This window comes from Haliotis asinina, chromosome 2 (genome assembly GCF_037392515.1).
Source record: "Haliotis asinina isolate JCU_RB_2024 chromosome 2, JCU_Hal_asi_v2, whole genome shotgun sequence".
In the NCBI taxonomy this organism is placed as follows: Eukaryota; Metazoa; Mollusca; class Gastropoda; order Lepetellida; family Haliotidae; genus Haliotis; species Haliotis asinina.
Genome location: NC_090281.1, coordinates 19,682,862 through 19,706,209, shown reverse-complemented (window position 1 = coordinate 19,706,209; position 23,348 = coordinate 19,682,862). Strand labels below are relative to the sequence as shown.

Genomic DNA, 23,348 nt, shown 5'->3' with positions numbered 1-23,348 from the left:
TTCACCTGCTTGTACATACTTCTCCAGAATCTAATGCCCTGGTAGCTGGACCCGAAATGGTTTAAGGTTAGAAATCTAGTCATAAATTTTCAGTTTGTATGTGTTTTCTTTTTTAACTAAAACAAAAACCCCAAACCTTTTCCTGAGTTTATAACAAGATTTTCTCACTGATTATTTTCAAGTGGTTGCGTTTGATATTTAGACTAATGTGTAAATAACAGGCATTCGTGGATCGTTAATTGCAGAATGACTGGAATTTGTATCACCATATATTTAAGAATGATGATCGGGGACAGACCTGAGTCGGAAAGAGCACTCTTAGACGCGAGGGTCCATGCTGATTGGTTCAATTGTGGGCTCGTTAGAAGGAAAAACCTGGTTTGTATTTCCTATAATGGTAGTATGTGTGATGCCAAAGTCTGCTCTCGTCTATTATTTAAATTAGTAAAACTAAGTACTCTAATAATGAAACAACAATTATCAGTACAGCAGATACTGTATTTGACTCATGCTTGACAGCTAATGCCACACACCGCACTACTAAGCGTACGGACAAGTACACATCTCTTTGAAGGGAATTATCTTCAATATTGATTAAATAGGAACGTAAAACTTGGATTGCAGTTCTGTATTGAATACTTCTGTGCATTACACATCGTATATTTTCATGGAAAATATGTTCCTTAATAACGAAAACTATTAATTTTTATCTATTTATTATTTTTGTGTGTGTGTGTGATTAATTAGTACAATGCAACTGTATTGCATTGCCTGTGAAGTGGGCACCTCTAAGTACTAATTGTCTTAAGCATATACAATAAATAAATTGTGTATTGACGTACATGCACACATTGTATTTATAACACACAGCAGATTTCAAAAGTTCAAATCTTTAAAAAAAAATCAAATATATTTTCAGGGGCATGTTTGTACCAGGTGTGTACGTTTTCCACACTCACATCCGTTATCAGAGTCGAGATATAAAAGCAAATCAAATCGCTGAGTTGTTTTTAAAAATTTTGCATCTGCCGTTTCCAAATAATGGAAGCCTTGCGATCTGTTTTAGTACATGACGCGTGTCAATATGAAGCACAATATGAACAGAGCGTGAACACGTTTTATTCCGTTAGTTCTTCAGAAATTACTGAGAAATAAAGATTTATGCAATAAATACTTCAATACAGTTCATATTTCAAAGCTATTGTAAAATATGTATTCCCTGGGCTAAGTGGTAAAACGAACGAAATAATAGTCATTGAAAATTCCAAATTTGTTCTCAGTCTTGAATTACGGATCTGAATTAAACTTTTACTAAATAAACGTGAGGCAAATACTTTTACGATCGTCGACCCACAGAATCGTTTATTTTATAGAAAAGGATAAAAGCAGCGCGTAAGGAAAAGCTAGGAGCGGCGTGTCAAACTCGAGGAGTCTTGTGCCTCGTCGGGCTTTCTCGGTAGGAAGCGAAAACCGAGATGTCGACTCGCTTTAGATCCGCTTCATATTATACATGCAACCCAAGGCAAGAGATTGACAGGTGTGACTGTCAGGAACAGATTTCATGCAATTATCCAATCAGGACGGCGCTGGGTGTTATCGACCAATGAGAGCGGACCCTGCCGCGCGAAGCGCGATCTGAACAGTGGCACACCAGCAAAGCAAGTGCCTGGTGTGCCCCTCCCCTTTTATTGTGATCGTAAAGTGCTAGCATAGAACACGGCCCTTGACAAAAACTAGTGTAAGTCCATTTCTAAACAATCCACATTCAGTTGAACCGGCGGTGCACCCGCTTTCACTGTCCCAAAACAAATAGGTTTTTACCGGCGAAATCGACAGTGTTGACAACGCTGCAGTGGTATTCTGTGTTCCCAACGCAGGGAAGTGTTGCAATAGTTGGACGGACGTTCCTTGTGTCAGTAGTGTGGGGATTCTTCTCGGAGGGTGGGACTCCTGTTCGAGCTGGGTCCCGTGTCTCACGCAGTCGTCCCCGGGGACTGTTGGATACCCCTTCGTGGACACACCAACATCGGCATGGTGGAAAAAACTATCCTCCAAACCCATGAGGGATCGGGAGAGTTTCAAAGCCGGACCGTTTCCCCAGACAGTTTAGCACTGGATTGTCACGTCACAACAAGGGTAAGGTAACTTCCTGGAAACTCCGGGAATCTTTCATCCGAGTCTTGTGTTTGTATCTTGAGATATGCTTGCGTACATACCACAAACTCTGACAGATGACACCCCCTATACAGCTGCAAGATACAGTTTCACACTAGACTTAGCATCGCGACTGCACACTCTCAGAACCCCGTTTCCAAAGCATTCGCACATGCACGTGTAAGCCCCACCTGTGTTTCAAGGATAAGGGCAGATAGGTTTTGGGTACAGCTACTAGGTAGCACCGCATATGTCTCAGGAAATGCACGTGTTTATCTGTTTATTTTCACCGCCAAAACTTCGCCGTATAACCCTAGAAAAATATCATCGTTCACCCTTCCTAGCAATTCGCACTATCTCTCAGTTGTCGTAACAAGCATAGCTTAGACATTAGGACCAAATTGTCACGTCAACTGGCATTACAAATCAAGGCACATGGTCCTGATTTCGGAGTATCGGACTTTGCTGGAAATCATTTTCTGGCTATCTCTGCGGTCTTGAGCAAATTCTCCCATCTGGGTACGGCCCAAGTGATGGATTGGAGGATGGTAACTGCTTCCGTCTTGTGTCCTTAGGGGGCTAGGGTTCCCTATCCTTAGCTCGATACAGACGGCTGCAATTGCCGATACGCGATAGTTTAAAGCATCGATAAACAGTAGCATTTACCGGTACTCCAATCTAGGCTGAATCCTGCAGTACTCAATGCAACCAATTATTTCAACTCAAAACTCCGGATTGTTTATGTTTACTTCGGGTTATGTTTATATTTACTTACAGTCTTGCTTGTTAATTCTGGCATTCCAATTTTTATTATGCATTGGTATGAAGGTATAAATATGACGAGAAGTTGGTCTAATTTGGATAAGCATTGTAACCATATATTGTTATAGTTGGCAAATTGGATAACAAGGATGTTTACTTGTGCATACAAATAGAAATCACGGTTTTAAAATAAAATAAAAGCATTTATTTAATTAAATGACTTGTTGTAAATCATTGTTTCATTTATTTCATTTAGGCGGGTATTTATCATTAAAAAAGCACGTGGTCCCTGACAGTTATACTACCCTTTGTAGCACAGATAACATATCTTAATTCATTTGTTGAAACGGTTTGTTTGCTTGCATGTAATTCACACTTAGCTATTATAGAATTGAATTATTCCAAACCAAACTTATCGAATCTACTTAGATTTACTGTAATGAATTAGATGAACAAATTGTAACATTTCTTCAAAATCTGTTCCAGTTGAATTTATTTTCAAAAAATTCAACGCAACTACGGCTAAGTACAATTTTCGTTAAGTACTGAAGTGTACATGACTTTCTAAAGGTGCAATGTGTATAATTCAGACTATTACAGCTCAGTTGATACCTGTACATATTGAGGGAAGATGCAAAGTGTGTTATTTGCTCTGTTTGACTGCAATTTTGTTTCTGTCACGCTTCTAGGTGAAATCGACAAGTAATCCAAGCGCAATGTAATCCCTTTTCTCTCCGATAAAACACGTCAAAGCTGCAAGCTTGCTTGATATTGAGTGAAATTCATTTGTATCGTGTTGAGCAAACGGTAAGCACCTGCTCTTAACGGAGATGGGAATATATTTTTCTCATTGACAGCTGTGAAATTATGCAGCCTGTGAAAATCTTTGATTGAGATTCATTTTCAAAGGGTTTTTTAATACGACTGTTGAAGGGAACACTTGTCCTTGTTCGTGTGTATATTCAAGTCATAACCTTTCCTTTTATTGAGTCAACACGCTCCATATTGGTACAAGAATCGTAAATATTAGTGCACATGTTCACAATTACAATCACATGCAAACAGTCGATACATCTGATTTTAAGAATAATTCATTAAAAATATTATTGATTGAGGTATTACCTCGCTACAGATCATGATAAATAACTGTAAAAAGCTATAGATAGAACGTACTTTTAATTCCAGAATGATATCACTTTTGAAAGTTTATTATGTAAAGAAATTTTGACAACCGGTAAATAAATTACAAAGAGGTTTTATTGACACATATTTTCCAAAACAGTTTACTAATCAGTCTTATGGCACCCCAAGCATTTATGAGATGTCATCAAATAAGGAAACCAAAGTTGATTGTGTTCGGAACCAACGATAATTACACTATTCGTTTGATTCATTGTTTATACCCGAAACGTGTAATTTTCACCGCCAGTGACAGCTATAGACACGCACTTGTCACTTGCTGAAATATACATGACCAAGAATGCACATTTCAGTCTCCAAACAAACACCGTTTATAACAGTTACCTTTACGAATGACAAGCTTTCATACATTTCATTGCTTGGTTGACGGGTCGTCAAAAGCTTCACCCCAGGAAATTACGGATAAAGAGGGTAAATTATTGAACATGGTGTAGAGACTTCAGCCTGTGAGTTAGTCAAAACAGGTTATTTGCTTGGAAAATGTCCTGTCTAAAAAAACTAGGAAACGCTTAATTTACACTTCGTTGTTTAAACTTTTTGGTCTGTCGGATTTCATAACTGCTTTGCTCTCAGATTAAACTTCAACTTTACAAATTTATAACGCGCCTTGAAAGCTGTCTTTTCGCTTGTTCTGGAGTATTATATTTGCAATGGACAACTGTGTGATTTTCACAGCGTGATATTTCTGGTATCATCTATCCTTCAGATCTTCACAAAGCATGTCGTGGGTCGGGATGGAGAGGGGAGGGGGGACGACGCCGGGGACATTAGCCGGTATGCGATGGGGAGGGACGGATTTGGATGGGAGTTTATATAACAGGCCAAAGCGCCGACACATGGGGGAAATCCGATCTCTTCAGTACGCATATCTATCAATCTCTTTCAATGGTAGGATTGTCGGTTGTACTATGGCCGATCAGTTATATCTACAGGTCGTCAATTTCTGCTTCCCAACAAAGAAATATGCTGTGAAATGTATATCATTTTAGGTGATTCCGGGCCGGACGCTGGTGTATAATCAAGAACGTCTTTATGTGATATTTACTTTTGTGATAAGGAATTTTGTAGGCAGTTGATCAGTTAATCACTTTAAAATTATACATGTCGTTTCTTTTCCTGAAATGGTCCTTAGTGTAAAAAGAAATGTATTTTCACGAAAAGAATAGTAATGCTGATGAAGAACTTCAAAATACACTTTCTGATTATGCCTTTCTTTCATGGTTTGAGTGCGTGGGATTATGGTTACTTTTTACTACATATGTGCGATGTCATTGATGTATTTGAAAAACCTCCAGTGGGTATCCTCTTTTAATTTGGCAACTTTCCATGTGTGTTATAGTAAAAAGAAAACGAATTTGCGGAACGAATATTCTGAGCTCTCTATCATTTCAACTTCAATTTTCACACTCATTTCACGTTCATGTGTCAAATGTCTTCAGGATCTGGTATCGTGTCAAACTTGCTAATACCAGGTGTAAAATGAATCACCTTTATAACAAACTTATTCGGCAATCGAACGAATAAATTAAAACTTTATTTAGAGTTTAAATAATTTAGATTCAAATCTGAAAAATCGCACACGGGCAACGTTAAACAGGAGCGCAGCTACAAATTTTCAATTCCTGATATGGCCTGTATGTGCTATTCAGTCATACTGCGTTTTGTTGATATAACAGAATATAACACGCTTAGTAATGCAACGTAACAGTTTATGGAAGTTCCTGTATATATGCCAATGATTCAATGGGCCAGGTTCACTATGTAAACCCACACGTGATAGCACATCGCTACAAAATATGTTCATGAATATATGTATCTTCGCAATGATCAAACTGTTGTTAACAATCAGCAATGATATTCTGACAAGGTATTTCTGAATTTTTCTTGTAATTGTTTGGAAAATTGCATATGACAATACACAAGGCATATGGTGATTATACAAATGTGTCTATACCCCATGGAAAAGTTATTTACTAAATGGATATTTCGACAAAATACACTTTTGTAATTGGCGTCAATAAGTAAAATTATAACTTTGGTGTGACTAGACTGCTTTGTCTTTCTGGAGGGTAACGGGCATATAATGTTTACACGTTTCATCATGCGTTGTTGTGTCTAAGAAATTATCTTTTCATAAGACATAATAACATATTGTATGTTTCCTACGTGTCAGATACCTACATCCATACCTTTAAATATCAGGAAACAAAGTTTACGACATTCAAACTAATATAATCAAACACTTATGAAACACGAACACCTCATGTACAATGTAGACATTGTGATACTATTGAATTCTTGTTGAGTAAACATGTTATTAATAATAAAGGTAATTGAATGAAGCACCGGTAACTGTTTATACTGTGTATACATATAGATATGTGTATTTCAATAGTAGTACGTCTTTGATGTGGTTTTCTGATGAGGTGTTGTTGTTTTTGTAGTGATATTTGTTTCTTGTCCATATGTTTTGTTTATTTTATACTCCTAAGATGTTCAGGCATACTGCGTATTCCTATATGTCTCACATGACACATAAATTACATAAGTTACATTTACGAAAACCTCTCTCTCTCTCGTTCTCTCTCTCTCTCTCTCTCTCTCCCTCTCTCTCTCTCTCTCCAAATATGACACAGACACGTACGGCTGTTGTGATGTCAGCTCTGTTCAAGGTATACACTTGAATCACATGTGTGATATTATTTATTTGTATATTTATTTTTTATGCAATTAAAAATGTTGAAATGCCAGTTTTCTTTAAGGTCTACCTGTTATGTTTTCAGCATCAGATGCCCCTGAACAACACCGGTGACGACTTGCCCGGCGTCTGTGCCGGCTGTGGTGGTCGCATCGTTGAACGTTACTACCTGCTGGCCGTAGACAAGCAGTGGCACGTGTCCTGTTTAAAATGCAGCGATTGTAAATTCAGACTCGATTCTGAACTTACATGTTTTGCCCGGGATGGTCTCATCTACTGCAAAGAGGATTATTATAGGTAGGAAGATTAACATATATTTTCATACTCATGTGTTATGACCCTTAAACAATATTATTCGAGATGACTCAAGCAGTCTGACATTGGATCGAATTAGCAACGGGAATGTTTTACTTTCTGCTACACTCACTGTCAGGGCATTCCTTCATTTTCATATGTTATAATTGAATTCAACGATTTATCAATAAATGATGAGAAATATACGTTCATTATGTATTTCTGTTACATACTTTCCCTTTAAAATGAACTCAGTTTATTGAGTCGGGTGTATCCTTCACACAAGCGATTAACTTCTCAAGGGCATTTTGATTTAACAATTTTATTCCAGATTTTAGCAGGTGGCAATTTTGTTCCACTCTGTATGACCCTGGAGCCTACTTCTTTGCTTTGTTACGAGTGTACATATGAAAAATACCCTACTCTGATTCCTTATGTCAGTATGAAATATATTTCATATTTGTTTTAATAGATAACTCAGGAGCCAATAATTGTTATCAAAAAGGACTGACAACAAAACGAAATCTTGACAATATTGACAAATGAATCTGTGGATATACCATGAACCGAGCTAACGTTCGGAATGCCGTGTGCCCGTAATATAGAGGTCCAGTTTTGCCTGTTCCTTCTGTAAACAAACAGTATTGTAATTTAGCAAAACCGACTTATAAGTGAACCCCAAACAGCGGTACCATTATCATAAATATTGACAGAACGAAATCTTGACAATATTGACAAATGAATTTGTGGATATACGCTGAACCAAACTAACGTTCAGAATTATGGGTGTCCGTAGTAACGAGGTCTTATTATACCTGTTCCTTCTATTAATAATTGCTTATTGTAATTTATCAAACTCGAGTTATACCTGATCCCAAAACAGTAGTACCATCTGAAATACTCATATCACTTAAGCAGGAATGTTTGTATTTTCCTGCTGACGTTTCGAATTAAGTCCTCCTGTAGTAATCAGATAATACATCAATGAACAAGTAATGATACATGGATTCCCTACGTAATTACTTTAAACCTTCCCTATTGCGGAATTACAAATCGACAAACTCCTCACGGTGTTGGTAATATTCTCCAGGTCTCCCTTTCCGCTTGTGGTGATGATATTGGATTCGGCTGACACCGAAGCTTGCTTTTCTAGGCGCATCAGAACGCATTGTAAAGAGCTTAACAATAACCTTGCGTTGTAATCTGCCAATCAAAACAAATTAATTTTCCGGTTGCGCGTTAATGGTTTCATAATTGCATGTAAGGCTCGCGAGGCTCGAGCGACGCCGTCACACGACACTGCACCGAGTTTTCACACTAGATCGCAGTGGGGAAGAAGACCCGCTTGCTTGGGAAGAGACTACAAAACAAATTATAGCATTGGATAATCCTTTCGTAACTAGTAGTTGATTTTTACCGCTGACGAAAGGCTCTGATAGAAAGGGGTACGGTTAAAGCGAACAATTTAATACCGGAGAGATTTATAATGATTTATAGACCAGACAGAGCTTTAGGATAAATGTGTAAAATGTGCCTTCTCCACAACCCAACGGATGGACCAGTGGATAAGGTTTGATCTCGAAATACCACTGTTCATCATCATGAATAGTTTTATATTCCAGGTGATTTCTTATGTGATCTTGAAATTTGTTTAACATGACCAGAAAATTGTCTTTAAACTTTGAATGCGTTCATTGATGAAATATACTAAATAATGTGTGTATGTGTGTGCTCGTATGTCTCTCTCTCTCTTTCTCTTTCTCTGTGTGTGTGTGTGTGTGTGTGTGTGTGGAAGGGGGTGGGGGGGTGGGGGGTGGGGGGTGGGGCAGTGTTGACAATAAACATTCATATCCATGGCCAATGTAAGGTATTTCCTAACCCTTGACTCTGTTTACATCGAGAATGGAAACTTTATTACAGCAATTTTCTTCATTTCATTACATCACTTACTGGACAAATATCTTGTGTCGTTGATACAAGCCATTGGCCCACTAACTGTTCTGTAAGTGTGATTATTGAATACACACTTCTCAAGTATATTACGGATGTTTAATCGACAATACAACACTTCAGTTATAGTGTTTACGAGCGCTGACGACTCAACATGCATATTGTTGGCATGTTCATATAATTCTATTCTCTTGCTATATTACAACCACATGTATAGTTCTATTGACAGCACTAAGTGGGATTGTCCTGACGCACATCTATAACTATTTGCAAGTAAATAATAGTTTTGGTTGTTTTCACTTTTTACACACGGGTGAAAACACTGAGCTTACGAAGATCTCAGTGGATCTGCTTACATTCTGGAATATTTTCTCAACACATTTCTTCTCAGTATCAAACAAACATGTTGACTTCCGTATCCTTTTTTCACACAAAATGCCACTAAAGTGCACCATCATTTGGTCATTGCAATTATCGTATGTCCTCTGAGCATATTTAACGTTTATTTTGACACTTCGAGAAACCTTTTCCCGCTGTCAGTCATCATTCCAGAATTCCTTCACTGAGAAATGTCTCAACTGATATTTTCACATTTCTCGACTGGCCGCCATGTTTACGGACGCAAGAGGTCCACCCATCACCCAAACTCACGGAAAAAGTAAATACAGTTTTTGTTTCCATTCCCCTCAAATGATGAAAATATCTTTCTACATTTTTAGGTCTTTTCTTTCACTGTCTAAACCCGGCAGCGACCACGTGCATTTTAATTCGAATTCAAGATTTCACTGACACTAAACGGTTTACCATCTTTTCCTCTCTGCTTGCGAGGAACGGTTTTGTTGGATACTGTTTGCCTGAAAACTGCTTACGTACAGTGATGAGCGATAGCCCAGCTGATCGAAACCATATGCGCTCCATGGCTTGATTGTGCACGAGAGGATGGTCTAATTTTCCAATAAAAATCTTATAGATCGGTTGCCATGGTGAACCCATTTAACAATGGATAATTGCAGGGAATCTTAAGTTGGTATGCCAGACGTGTTTTGTGATATGTCGTTACACCCATATGCTAAATACGTTATCACACTGCATTAACCTAAATGACACGTAATATTTTGACTTAATCTAAAGAGAATAAAAGTTCAATACTGTAAGATATTATTTATTGATTTATGTCAAAATAGGGTTTTAAAGTAAATTATTGACATGTTTGCGATACATAAAATATTGCTTGTAGTAATTGCCATCATTAACATTTTTCTCCATTAGTTTTAAAGGTGTTCTAAAGTATGTGTAAGATTTGACGACAGATGACGCCACGCGTATTCAGCATTCCCGGATAATTGTCCAACATAGGTACAGATATATCCGGCATCACGACATCGTTCCGGAATACGGCTCCTCAAACTCACTCACTGTCGGCATCAAAGACGCCATGAGGACTCTGTATCACTTGTGTTGCAAACCCTAGCCTGAAGTCCCAATATCTCAAGTAGTTTAGCTCCATCCGCCTGTTTGATCACCCGATCGATCCGACACGATCGATTACAACAATCGAACCGCTTTACGGTTGAGAAAAGCCCGCGTAGGAAAACCACGAGTCGATTTTCGGCGTGTCGTATTTGCCGTCTCTTCTCTTAGACCAGATAGTATAGCGGTGTTTATACAATGCATGAACAGCCAGAATTATTTATGATATGGTTGAATAGACTGTGCCACGGCTTGAATTTTATCGAATAACCCCGTATAATCAGCAAAGAAGAAACTTTGTTTATTTATGGATTTCATCAGTAATTACATCAAACGTATCTCTTATAACCTTACCGAAGTATCTGCTATCGTTCAGAGAACACAAGACGTGCTTTGATATCAAAGATTCCGATTGAATCTACTTAAATAATTAATAGACAATGCGGGGCAAATCGGACGCTATTGTGCTAGAACCGACGCGAAGCTGTAGCTTTTATTAATCATTCTATCGATATAGCTATTCTGGTATTGTTAAAAACGGGTTAACTCAGCGTGTTTAACTAGACGATCATTGTTCCACTGCATGCGGGTATTGACCTAAGATGTCCTCTCTGTCATCCGTGATTTCTTCATAGGGGTCCGTAGACAATACATTTAGCGGTTTTGATGCATTTTACATGAAACCCTAACTCGTGTTTACAGTACGCGTGTGAATAATTAAAACATAAAAAGAGAATTTTATATCGGAGTAACGAGATAGGGATGAAGCCAAGACAGTAAGCTGAAATATTTAGTATTTCAATATCTTAAGGCATCGTTGAATTTTACTGTTAGGTAAGATTCATTTTATTTGAGTGCTTTCTTCGTGCTAGAATCTAACAAAGGCCATGATAAACAGCTGTATAACTTCGGTGTTTATGCGCCTGAATTACTCATAATATTGTCGACTCAGTGTTAGAGTGAAATATTATTCAAACTTCTCTCTTTCACTTCTCCGCTTGTAGCCAACGTTCACATTCGGAACACGTGTTCTGGTACAAAACTGATTTCATAACGGGACAAATAATAATTACGAAATACCAGACAAAACCATTCTGGCGAAACCTAAGCCTAACTTCAGTTACAAAAGAAACTCAAAGAAGAATGCTTGAAAATCTTTTTCACGAAAATTCGCGAGCTTTCAAGATAGAAATGACGACAAGACCCCTTGAAGATTTCAAGTACTTTCTCCCAAACTCTCAAGACTTTGGCAAACATTTTGGCAAGCAAAGCCATCCCACGTGGGCTCCACTGCACGTGCGGCGTTCGGATTTCTCCCCCTCCCTCCTCAAAGAGCGGGTCCTCCTAAGTTCCCCTAACGCGTGCCCCATGCAGAGAAAACCAACCGGTTTCTATTAGATTCTACAGTGCCAACAGTTTTTGTTGCATTCTTAGTAATAAAATGTTCAAACTTAAACAAATTTGTCAAATTGTCCCTGAATTCTCAAAGGAAATGGATTTGGGAGTAATATTTATTCCGAATTTTGAATTGTAAACAGTTTTGAATTTTCTCAAACTTTTCTGATTTCGATGTATGGTTGTAATTTAGCGTGGAAAAAATTATGAATCAAGGTAAATAGTTTAAAGATAAGGTAAATTAACCTGATGCTTAACATCAAAGTAGTACGTCCAAGCAATAAATAACCTAAAGTAAGAAAGACCAGCGAGTGTGGTACAATATGGCGTTAGGTCACCATTGGTTCAGGGATATAGGGGTGAGGTTAGTTATATGTATAAACAGCTGTCGTAAAATATACATATATGTGTAAATATGTATAACATATTAAAGGTTAAAATCTCATTTATTACCAAAGCTAAATTTTCGATCCCCTTACTGCCAGGTTGTCACATCAAAACTCCGATACTGACGTTGACAGTGAGGTTATTTAGAGAAGAGGGTGACGGTCGAATCTGATTCATCTGAACTCATCCACTGACGTTGGTATTTACAGATTTCGATTATTAAAGTTCACACTGACACAACAATGATTGATGAGAATTTATATAGGAAGAAAGATTTCTTTACTTAATAACAAATTTGTATTTCGTAACAGTAAAAAAAGCTAATGTCAACCAGCTGTCAAGTGCTACCGGTGCGAATCCGAGATGCTAAACGATTATAGTAGCAAATTTACATGTCATTTTGCCATGTTCGTACTTAAGATGTAACAGAAGCGGTAAATGTCTAGGGTCTTAGTCGCTTGAACCGTTTACATCATAGGCACATGATATGACTGATATCGTTCAGGATAAAACCAATTCACTCACTAACTGTGAAATATGTTTGTTTCCTCTTGTTCCGACACATACAATGCCATGCAGTTAGCATTGTTTCAGAGCTGTACTGAATGCTAAGACAATGGATGTATCGTGATTCTATCCTTTAAAGAAGCACATGTAGATACGTGGACTGTACATAAGGACGCCAGTCTGATCGGGGGATATTTACATCTATATTTGTTAGAAGTCATAATTTAATAACTTAAAGACTTCTGCAACTCAGTGTATTGCGGTACTTAAATTTATGGTGTGCTGCGTACAGATTACGGATCAAACAAAGACGAGCAAAAATGTTGGCGGAGAGGAAGTGCATGGGTGAAGGAGTTCGTCAGGGGGACCCCGATGAGTTTTTAGTCTTTGATCCTGTCCAACCCTTGGGTGTATGTTGCAACTGCCTTCACCGTAGACAAGTGATGTCTTTTCGCAATAACCCTCACTTTACCAAGCTGTACATGGGTACCCGGGAGAATGAAACACTGATGTGAGTGCTAACTCGCTGGAGTCACGCAGACAACGTTGTGTATTTTCCCCCAGGGATATGAAAATGGAATGGACGCTGACACAGCATCATCTTGTTCATCATCTCCACCATTATCATCTGAGCAAATGAGATAGATAGATAGACAGACAGACAGACAGACAGACAGACAGACAGACAGACAGACAGACAGATAGATAGATAGATAGATAGATAGATAGATAGATAGATAGAGGAAACTTGTATGAGAATTCCATTTTTTCGCCCCATTGTTTTTTAAAGTAAACATCAAGTAGAACTTCAGTTGCTGAACACCTGACATAATGCTTATGCTTTAACACTTCGCCAGCATATATTTGGATCGAATTCCATGTATAAATACGCTGCATTTAAAAATATCTACAAGAATGTTATGCACTCTGGAAGAGAGTTTGTACGCATTATCATCCGTCAACTTCTACCAGTCCAGATAGGCTTTTCCGCACGTCTGCTTCTTTCTCCATTTTACCCAACAGCAGACGTCAACTTCCGCCATGTTGGATTATTCTCCTGTCGAAGGCAGATGCGGTGGGTGGGGGAACATATGCGAGAAATATGTCTCCCAATATGTGTCCCGGGAGTTTGTGGGACAATATGTGTTCTGAAATACACAACCTCTGTCATAAACCCACCTGCAAGACATATTTCACTGTCGTCCCACTGGCAGTGGATTTCCTTTCCACAGAAATGCAAGAAATATTGGTCTAAAAATCCCATAAGATGTGCTATCAAGTATATTTTTGAGTATATCAATAACAACGTATAGGTTAAATCAATATATCATTCTCACTTGACAGTGCGTTGGAATACTGTGTGATTAGCGTTCTCTTCTTGACTCAACATAAACTTTAGAGAAACAGTTTGGTCGAAGTTACAATTTGAAATCGCTTTTAATATAACTGCATTCTTTTTCGAACAATTCGTAGATGTCTTATGTATTTAAATTAGTAACGATACAAACGACGGAGAAAATAAAAGGGGGGAGAACGAGAGGTGGGAGAGGGGATAGATATATTGGAATGTAGGACCAGCACTTGTGATGTTCTCTCTGGTAATGATGAAAGCACACGAATGAGACACATTCCATTTGATAATAACGACAATGGAGTATTCGAATAATTTTGTAATTATGCCCCATACATTAATAAATAATCCGACTCATCAGAACACGTGTGTAAGGTTCCCCATGAATAAATTTAATAATAATCCTCGGAAAGTCTTATTCTCCGGTATAAAGAATGTTGTATGTGCAACAGGTACACAATAATGTATCTCGAGTTCTTTTTTTAAACCAAACGATTTTCTGTACGTTGTTCTGCACCAGAATGAATTCATAGACCGCAACCCTTGGTCAGGTTCGCCATACGTCAATCACGTGTAATAAAAGACTATGTTTGTCTGTTTGTCAACTCGATCGCGTTGTTTAATCATGCTAGCCTGGTCAATTTCATTCATGACGATGGAGCTGTGTTTTCCGATACACGCTGCTGTGAAATGTGTCAATTTCACTGGACGTGGCTGGAAGCTCCAGGTCCGTATTTCCCATAAAGTGATCGATTGCATGTAGATTTCAAATGATGTCACTTTCACAATGTAAGTTTCGTAACGTTGCACTGATTCCTGTCGTTGACAATCGATGTAATTCTGATCAGGGGGTGTTATTAACTGTCACGTCTCGTACAGTGTGAATCTTTGTCAATTTCATGAAGATTATGTGCTTTGAATTATTATCATTGTCCTGTACAGACAACGAGATAGTAATCAGTTTATGTCATGTCAATACAGTAAACATTATAATTGTATGAAATATTAACCACTTGAAACAACGGCTGCGTTCACGTTGTCATGATGTTTTTATAATGTTTTGTAATGCCAACCAACGGCGGGTGTTGTTGTCTTGTCGTTAGGGCAGGTCGCGGAAGCTTCGTGTAATATTCAGGGTTCGCTCTACATCCAGTTGATTTTGGCATCAGACATAAATAAATATGTAAGGAAAATAATGTCATTCATCTTCCCATCAGCAGCAGGGGCTACAGTCGGGTCACAAATCTCGAGGTGACAGTAGCAGCAGCAGTAGTAGTTGTAGTAGTAATAGTAGCTGTAGTAGCAGCAGCAGTAGCTGTAGTAGTTGCTGTTGCTGTAGTAATCGAAGTTGCAGTGGTGGCTGTAATGGTAATCCATTGCTATCAACGATATATCATCATCATCATCATCATCATCAGCGTCATCATCTCATCATGGCCATGATATACATGTTTAACATTCACCCTTACAACGTCATCAGACCACGACAAACGCTTTCCCTGTGAAATCGACATGTGACTTGACATAAGTAACGGTCATCTGACGGCAGCCACAGCCACCTCAGTTATTACCGTGTCCGTTTCGCCGGCAGTTCACACACAACTACTCATTTGCCGCTGGAAAAGAGCACGCAACTCCATAATATTTGTCAATGAGAGAAAGGGCTGTGTTTAATTTGTCGTCGTATTCAATATTGACTTTACTGGCGTTTAAAGATCGCCTATGATAGCCCTCTTTCCATATAATGTTTTCAGTATTTAATGCTATCGAGGTTGTGATAATGTGAGTATGTTTATTATAATGCTTGATACCAGCATGTGAAAAGTGTTATTGATTAACAGTCTGCCCCATCAGCGAGATTATTTGCGGAGTATTTGAGGACGTTTAGGTAAGAACCATAAAAAACATGACAAAAATTGGTTGACTGTTGGTGTTCCAGCTAAAAAATAAGAAACTGGAACTGTTTTCTCAAAAATATGAATATGTTAGGTCAGTTGACATGAAATCAAACAAACGTCGTGCCTTTTAATGTAATGCCGACTGGTATCTTATTTGATTAGTTTTGGAGGTTATGCTTTGATATTCATCAGTCATTGATTTCATTGTGACACATACCGAAGACGCTTATCGATTTTATGTCAGATGTTTATTCAAGAGCACGAACATTCACCTACGTACATTTCAAGAACGGGTTCAAGATGAGTCTAATTAGAACCCGGAACAGCACCCATCGTGAACATTATTTTGCAAAACCTTAACCTTTCGTTTCTGTTTCAGGAGATTCGGAATAAAGAGATGCTCGCGCTGTCATCTTGGAATTGCCGCCAACGAACTTGTTATGAGAGCACGTGACCTAGTGTATCACCTCTCATGTTTCACGTGTAGTTCGTGCAACCGAGCTTTGACACCAGGCGAACAATTCGGAATGAAAGATCACCTTGTTTACTGTAGAACAGACTATGAAATCATATTTCAAGGAGAGTATTTGCAAAGTCTGTCGCCGGAACTCGGTGGACCAAATATTCCCTATTATAACGGAGTTGGCGCGGTCCAGAAAGGAAGGCCACGCAAACGGAAGAGTCCATGTCCAGAGCTCGAGGGATGTCCGTCAATGGGTAAGCCACATTATCTGGTTGTTGTACTTTTGCTTCAGATCAATTTAATCTACATCCTGAAGGCGTTGCAATGAAAATACTCGTCGTGCAATTTCACATGTACTGGATGAACATTGATATAAATGAATTCTGGAGATTTCTAGAGTAACACTTAGTCTTTGAATCCAATAATTGACCGAAGAGTCCCAGTGCGATTCAGAACCTGAGCAAAGCTCCACTTGCTCTTCATTTAGCGCTTCAGCATTGGAGGCAGAACGTGGCGGAAGGGAAAATAACTGCATGATATACTTCGTATAAGAAAGCCCCAAGTCTTTCATTATTTGACATGATGGCCGGTTGTATTGAGAAAGGTGTGGTTAGAATGTGGGTCCTCTTTGTGGGAATGTGGACCTTGTTGGCTAGAATATGGATCCTGTTGGTCAGAATGTGGACCTTGTTGGTTAGAATGTGGATCCTGTTGGTTAGAATGTGGAGCTTGTTGGTTAGGAAGTGGATCATGTTGGTTAGAAAGTGGCCTTGTTGGTTTGAATGTGGATCCTGTTAGTTCAAATACCAGCGGCTTGAACATTACTATTTGTGTTGATATGTGCGCTATATAGGTATCCAAGAATAACAATACATAGTCTTTATTTCAAGATAGAATAATAAAATGATTGGAACTTGCAAAGTTATTAAATACTAATACAAAAACACAGTTCATAGTATTTGAATAAGTCGTACAAACATGTCGCCAAATGCATGCCAATTACAGTATGTATATTCTGGGCTCCGCTTTGTCTTGCATTCCAACGGTGTCCTCAAATGCCAAATGGATTGGTTTTTCTCACACTTCAACGCTGAAGTCAAAGGCCACCTGCGCTGTGGAAATCGATGACAAAATGTTTCATAAATGACCTCAACAGTTCTCCACTCTTCGACTCAATTACTTTGCTGCAGATGTCACAACCTAAAAGCCATACCATTGATGCTAGTTTCGCCAAAACAGGTTGTCCAAATACCAACACAAGCTCGGCTTTGAAGTTTTAATCCTATCCGAGGAAAGCTTTTATCAAACTTTGCCATCGAGAAATGCTGAAAGGAGGGACAATACGCAATGGAGTCGTCAGGCGTCTTTAAAGGTCTATTAGCAATGTGGCAATGGGTGAACTATTTCAAGCCATTGGCCACAAATAACCGTCTCCGATCAACATCAGAATCCTTTGTCCATCCTTAAAGAGTCTTCTTACCTCTCATCGTAAATACTACTTCAGGAGCGGGTTCCCAAAGGTGAATAATCGGGGCTCATTTCTTGCGCGGCAGGATACCGCAATTGTCCAGCGGTGAAGGGACCAAGCCTCCCTGCCTCTGATATGGGTTGTGCTCGTTTGACAAGATTAGCGCTCACTGTTCGACCTGTCAAGTTTATCTTTCACGCTTGGTTTAAATCTTAAGATTATTTGTCAGACTTCTGAAGTAGTACGGTGAATATCGCGTGTGTTGTTACGTAAACTGGACCCAAAGCTCACTTAAACACCGGTATTAATGAGACGTTAAGAGTATTATCAATGTAGCCCACCTACGGGAACTCCCAAGATTCAGAGATTCAAAGGTTGAGTTATTTGTCGACTTCAGTTTATCCGTACCTCGTTACGTAATATTTTTCAATATTTCACACACAAACACACACACACTCACAAAAAATGACATTTATTGACGATTTACATGACGCTATGTTAGTTATGAAACAACATATAATGCTCTGACTTGAAATGGATTACTTCTGACCTTAAACTTCCAGACATACAAACATTTATTTTTTGTTTCATATAAGTTATTCTCTCTCATCAAAAAACATCATCTCATTAATTCGTCTAGGCAAAAGTACAAATGTGACTGTGGCTATGATTTTTTTGTTGTTGTTTCAGAGGCAAATAGCTTCACAATTCGTGAACAGATTTTCCACATAAATCCTAAATTAATCTTCCTAAAGCTGTTAGGCCAAACTAATTAACAACCCTCTGACAATGAAATTGACAGACGTTCATTTGCCCACGCTGCTGCTCTCTTCGTGCCTCAATAATCCAATAATTATTGGTATGATAAAACAGGTTAAAGCAATTAATTAGGATCAGTTGTGACCAGTAATCAACGGATAATCAACGGCCGCGGTGCATGGAGGGTTAATCGTAAATTTAACACATTCATTACTTCAATTTAGTCCGGTTTCACATGAAATATTGAATGAATCATGCTTGAAAGATCGAAACGTGGGATATTAATTAATGTGCGCTTTTGTATTGTGCGTGAAAAGCAGAAAGATTTAGAATATAATTTTAATTTTAAAATATGAATATTCCAAAATATTTATGGTATAAAAGGGATTCGTTCCGATGTCCTTGTTCGGGTACAATAAGCGAAGGTATGTCCATAGCAACCTCGCTATACTGGACAGTAGCCACAATTACTGCCTTTTAGTTCCAGAGCAATTAAAACCGATTGTTTAATATAACTGTCGTAAAATCTTTCAACGTATCTTGGCAATTAATAGAGGAATAAAATGATAAAATCATTTCCAAATATTTAAAATAAGTAATCTTGCCACACTTTGGCGTGTGCATAGTGTGATATAAAAAGAATTAAGTTTTTCAGGTCTCGGCATTATTTAGCCATTACAGTCAGTCTAAATCATAGGTATTCGACAACACACATCAGTCGGTTCGTACCATAAGATAAATATCTTATGAAACAAATGACACCTTTCACGTGTGTTGCAACTTTCAACTTCCGCTTGACCAGGTGAGCTATAGCTGTGTAACCATGACATTTCGACTACAAATAGTCACTATAACGGGACATATCACGACTAGTTTCTTCAAAATGTATCCACGATGAGCGGCCTGTTGTGTGTCCATAGAGAGTTCCAAAAGAAAGTGTTCACAGGCCTTTGCGTGGAGACTCAAGACTGAGTGAGTGAGTGAGTATTGCTTACCGCCACATCATCAGTCTTGCAGCTATTCACGTCGAGCTATTTGTATAGTATGTCTCACAATCCCTGAATCATGTTATTTTCCCAACAGCCAAGCACTCCCTGCAATGTTAGATCCCTAAAAGAAGCAAATCTAGATTTCCCCACGTTCTGAATCTCTGCTCTGCCTTGGGTTCCTTTTCAATTTAAATGGGTTTATTTGTTACAATTAACTTATATACATTCAGAAACTAAGTGTTAGTCTACTATTTGTATAATGGGCTTAATATAAGATTTCCTAACGTGACATATTCCTTCATAGTGGCAAGTGCCTGAGATTAAAGAACGATTAAGTTTGTTGTGATTTGTTCGTAAGTTGTGATATACGTTTGTTTTCTTTTACGAGTCAAAAGCTTAAACCATTGTGTGGAACAAATGCTAAAGCCTCAGGGCACATATGATCGCCAACTAGTCCGCTTGCCCACCCTCCGAACAAATGAAGACCCACTGAAGTTGGGTGCGATCAGCTTTGTCTTACAGAGTCATTATAAACAACACTGGATATCACGGACTGCAAGTTCCTAATAATCGTAGTTTTGTGCCCACATAAACACGTATCATCTCCTGTGGAGGATATTAGTCGAATATTCGATACATTCAAGACCTCTAACTGCCTTAGTAAACACGTGCCAATAACTGAAAGTGGTGTTTTTCCTAAATGCAAATACAAAAACGGAAAATTGTAGGATTATATGAAGAGAGAAGTTGGTTCGAGACACCAGCATGCTCGAAATATCACGTATTAAAGCTGGAAGTTCACAACAAAAAAGGCTATAGCTATTAACCTGTTTTCGTCCAAAATGAACGCCCATGGTTGGCTAAAGGAATCTGGTAATATGTTTTCAGATCTATTTTCGTTTTAGGAGACCCAAAATGGTTGACGACTATTCTTCTGATATAAACATTAAATTCCAAAGGATTCGCAGTTCCTTGAGATGTTATTGGTCCCAGCTGCAGAATATAAACGTTTCTTTAAACACCTCTCCTGATAGCATCATGGCGTGTTTGCGCTTTGTCGAATTAGATAAAAAGTTGGAATCGATATTCATACGGGAACGGGAACTGAGAAGATAACGTTAAATGTTGAGAGTATTATAAATTCGAAATGGGTGCGGAAACGAAATTTGATTGACATGCGCATTAAAAACAAACAGACTACTCATTCCGATAGTATCGCTTCCGGGGCGACTCAAATGCAGATCAGTAGCTGGGTCATAGGATTACATGGACAAATTTGAAATGTCAAGAATATTAACAGGAATGCTTAAAAAAGTGCCCTTAGCAAAATGAACCTAATACATGTATTTAATACTCAAACGCTTTGTGCGCCTAATACCGAGATAGAAGCCGGTCGCGGTCGCGAAATTTAGTAAAAAATTGTTTATCTGTTCGTGTATCTTATATGCGTTTGATTACATTTACGATTGAACGTTTGACTGTATTTAAGACGGATGAGGTTGTTGTCGAATTTCTGATATGTAGGGTCAATGTTCGGTGAAAAGTGTGATGAATGATTAATTAAGAATATAGGATTTGTCATAGTGATTAACTTAATTGAGTTAACCGAATTCAAGCGAATGATGATAATGATGAAAATAGTACTGAAAAATATATGAATGGAAGCCTTGCAGACCAACTCCATTCTGAGTAGTATCACTTAATGGTAATGGAAATGTAACATCTTTAGATATTGAAAGGGTGGAGCTTAGACCTGGGCGGAAACGAGACATTCAGGTCTAGACAGGACGGATAGAGACAAGTATTGTTGCAGCGACAACTGATTGCCCCAATGCCATCGTCCCTGGGCTTGTCTCTATCAGAAGTAGCTGGAACTCTCATGTCGGTTTGCAGGAAATCTTAAAATATCTGAAGAATCTTTCAGTGTTTCAAGTTTGCAAGCCACCATTGATCATCGAATAAGGCCAACTTAGTACTATTTGTAAAATGAATTATTGATATGTATCGGTGTGTTGTATGCTTGGAGGGCCCTGCTTGTGTACACATGGATATTTGCTTTTGCTCCGCAAGAGCAAATTCTACAGGGATCATTTTATTGATGCACCGCTTTTCTACAAAGGCCAAGGGCAACTAGCATTGACGGGGCAGATTTTCATTATAGACTTGCAAATTTGTAATTCGATTGTTGTTTTTTAATCCATTTCTTTTTTTATCATTTATTTGATTTTTGTCCTCGCTGACATAAGATATTAAGATGGTTTCAGCGGGTTTTCAACGTTTTGGGGTTCGATATTCGCGAGAAGCTGCAAACGCTGACGTCTAAATGTCAAGGTTTAATTTTGGAGACTAGCGTTCTTCATCCACGCGTTTCGCCTGTCCAGACAATAATCCCACAATTTCTATAGTAACTATAGATACTTACAAAACTAAGTTAAACACATGTGAACTTTCATATCCCAAAGCATTCACCCCCATTGTGCACAGACTCTGTGCAGCTGGAGCTTATTAGCTGTAGATCAGGTAGACCAACTAGTGTCGTATTTCAAAAACGAAAATAATAAAATAGACTCTTTAACAACGTGAATGATGATGTGGCTCAGGTTTTTCAACGCGCAACCATTAAATCACGCTAACAAATACTGCCCACAGCTTATAATGTCCACCTTTCAACCTTCAAACTGTCCAGTGTCTGGACCAGATAATCCTTTAGCCCTATCCCTGTAGGCCACGCGTAAGTGTCCGGTTTTATGCAGGTCTGCTTAAGGATTTCAATACCCGGGACAAACCCTAAATCTCACGCCATTGTGGCCAACACAAATGAGCCTCGTGCCACAATTCCCTACCTGTATCCCCTATTTCTTAATTTACTCCCAATGTTTAAATTTGTCAACGGCTGACTTAGTTTGGACAGTGGGGACGTTTCGCCTCTGGGGTGCGGCAACTGGTCCGTAGGGACCCACAGTGGGATAAGGGCCATTGACTACACCTGGCTGTTGCTTGAAGATGGTCCCATTTAAAAAGATTTAAATCAACCTCAACCAGTCGTTTAAATTCGATCAACTTAGACATGAAAGAATCGTAAGTTCACTCACAGTTTAAACTCAATGATAGCGGTGTTTTACGATTTCGTGTATGCGGCTCATTGAAAACAGCTTTGAAATGTTTACAAACATCCCGGACATACACTTTATTGGTTATTTTTGCCTGCGAATAATGGACATATACCATGGCAATATACAGAATAAGATAACATAACATAAGATATTCTAATTGCATAACATGTCATTAAGAAATAGTGGCAATATTCTATGAACTACAAATATAAACGTAAAAGGTGCAAAGATATAGAAATACACATAGATGATCTAGATTATAACAATTTCACAAATCAGAAGGATAATATTCTGGATACTATATAAACAAGATATATAATGGATATACATAATGTCAATGCCAGAGAATAACCAGCTTCAGTTACCCACCGAAACAGAATTTATATAACGGCAAACCTATTATATGATGTCAGTATTATGTGAATAGTTCATAGAATACCGGTGTGGATATCGGGTGTCAAGTCAGTTCACACTTTGTTAATGTCGACAC

At 38.4% G+C, this 23,348-nt stretch overlaps 1 protein-coding gene across 1 annotated transcript in view; it reads left to right on the top strand.

The window, feature by feature from the left end:
* The first annotated feature begins 1,756 nt into the window (after positions 1-1,756).
* Positions 1,757-23,348, top strand: part of LOC137273372 (LIM/homeobox protein Lhx9-like) — a 57,367-nt gene continuing 35,775 nt past the window's right edge. The window contains exons 1-3 of the mRNA XM_067805992.1: positions 1,757-2,136; positions 6,900-7,111; positions 16,446-16,783. Of these exons, the coding sequence (XP_067662093.1) occupies positions 2,032-2,136; positions 6,900-7,111; positions 16,446-16,783 (655 nt within the window). The 5' untranslated portion in view covers positions 1,757-2,031. The remainder of the gene's footprint in view (positions 2,137-6,899; positions 7,112-16,445; positions 16,784-23,348) is intronic.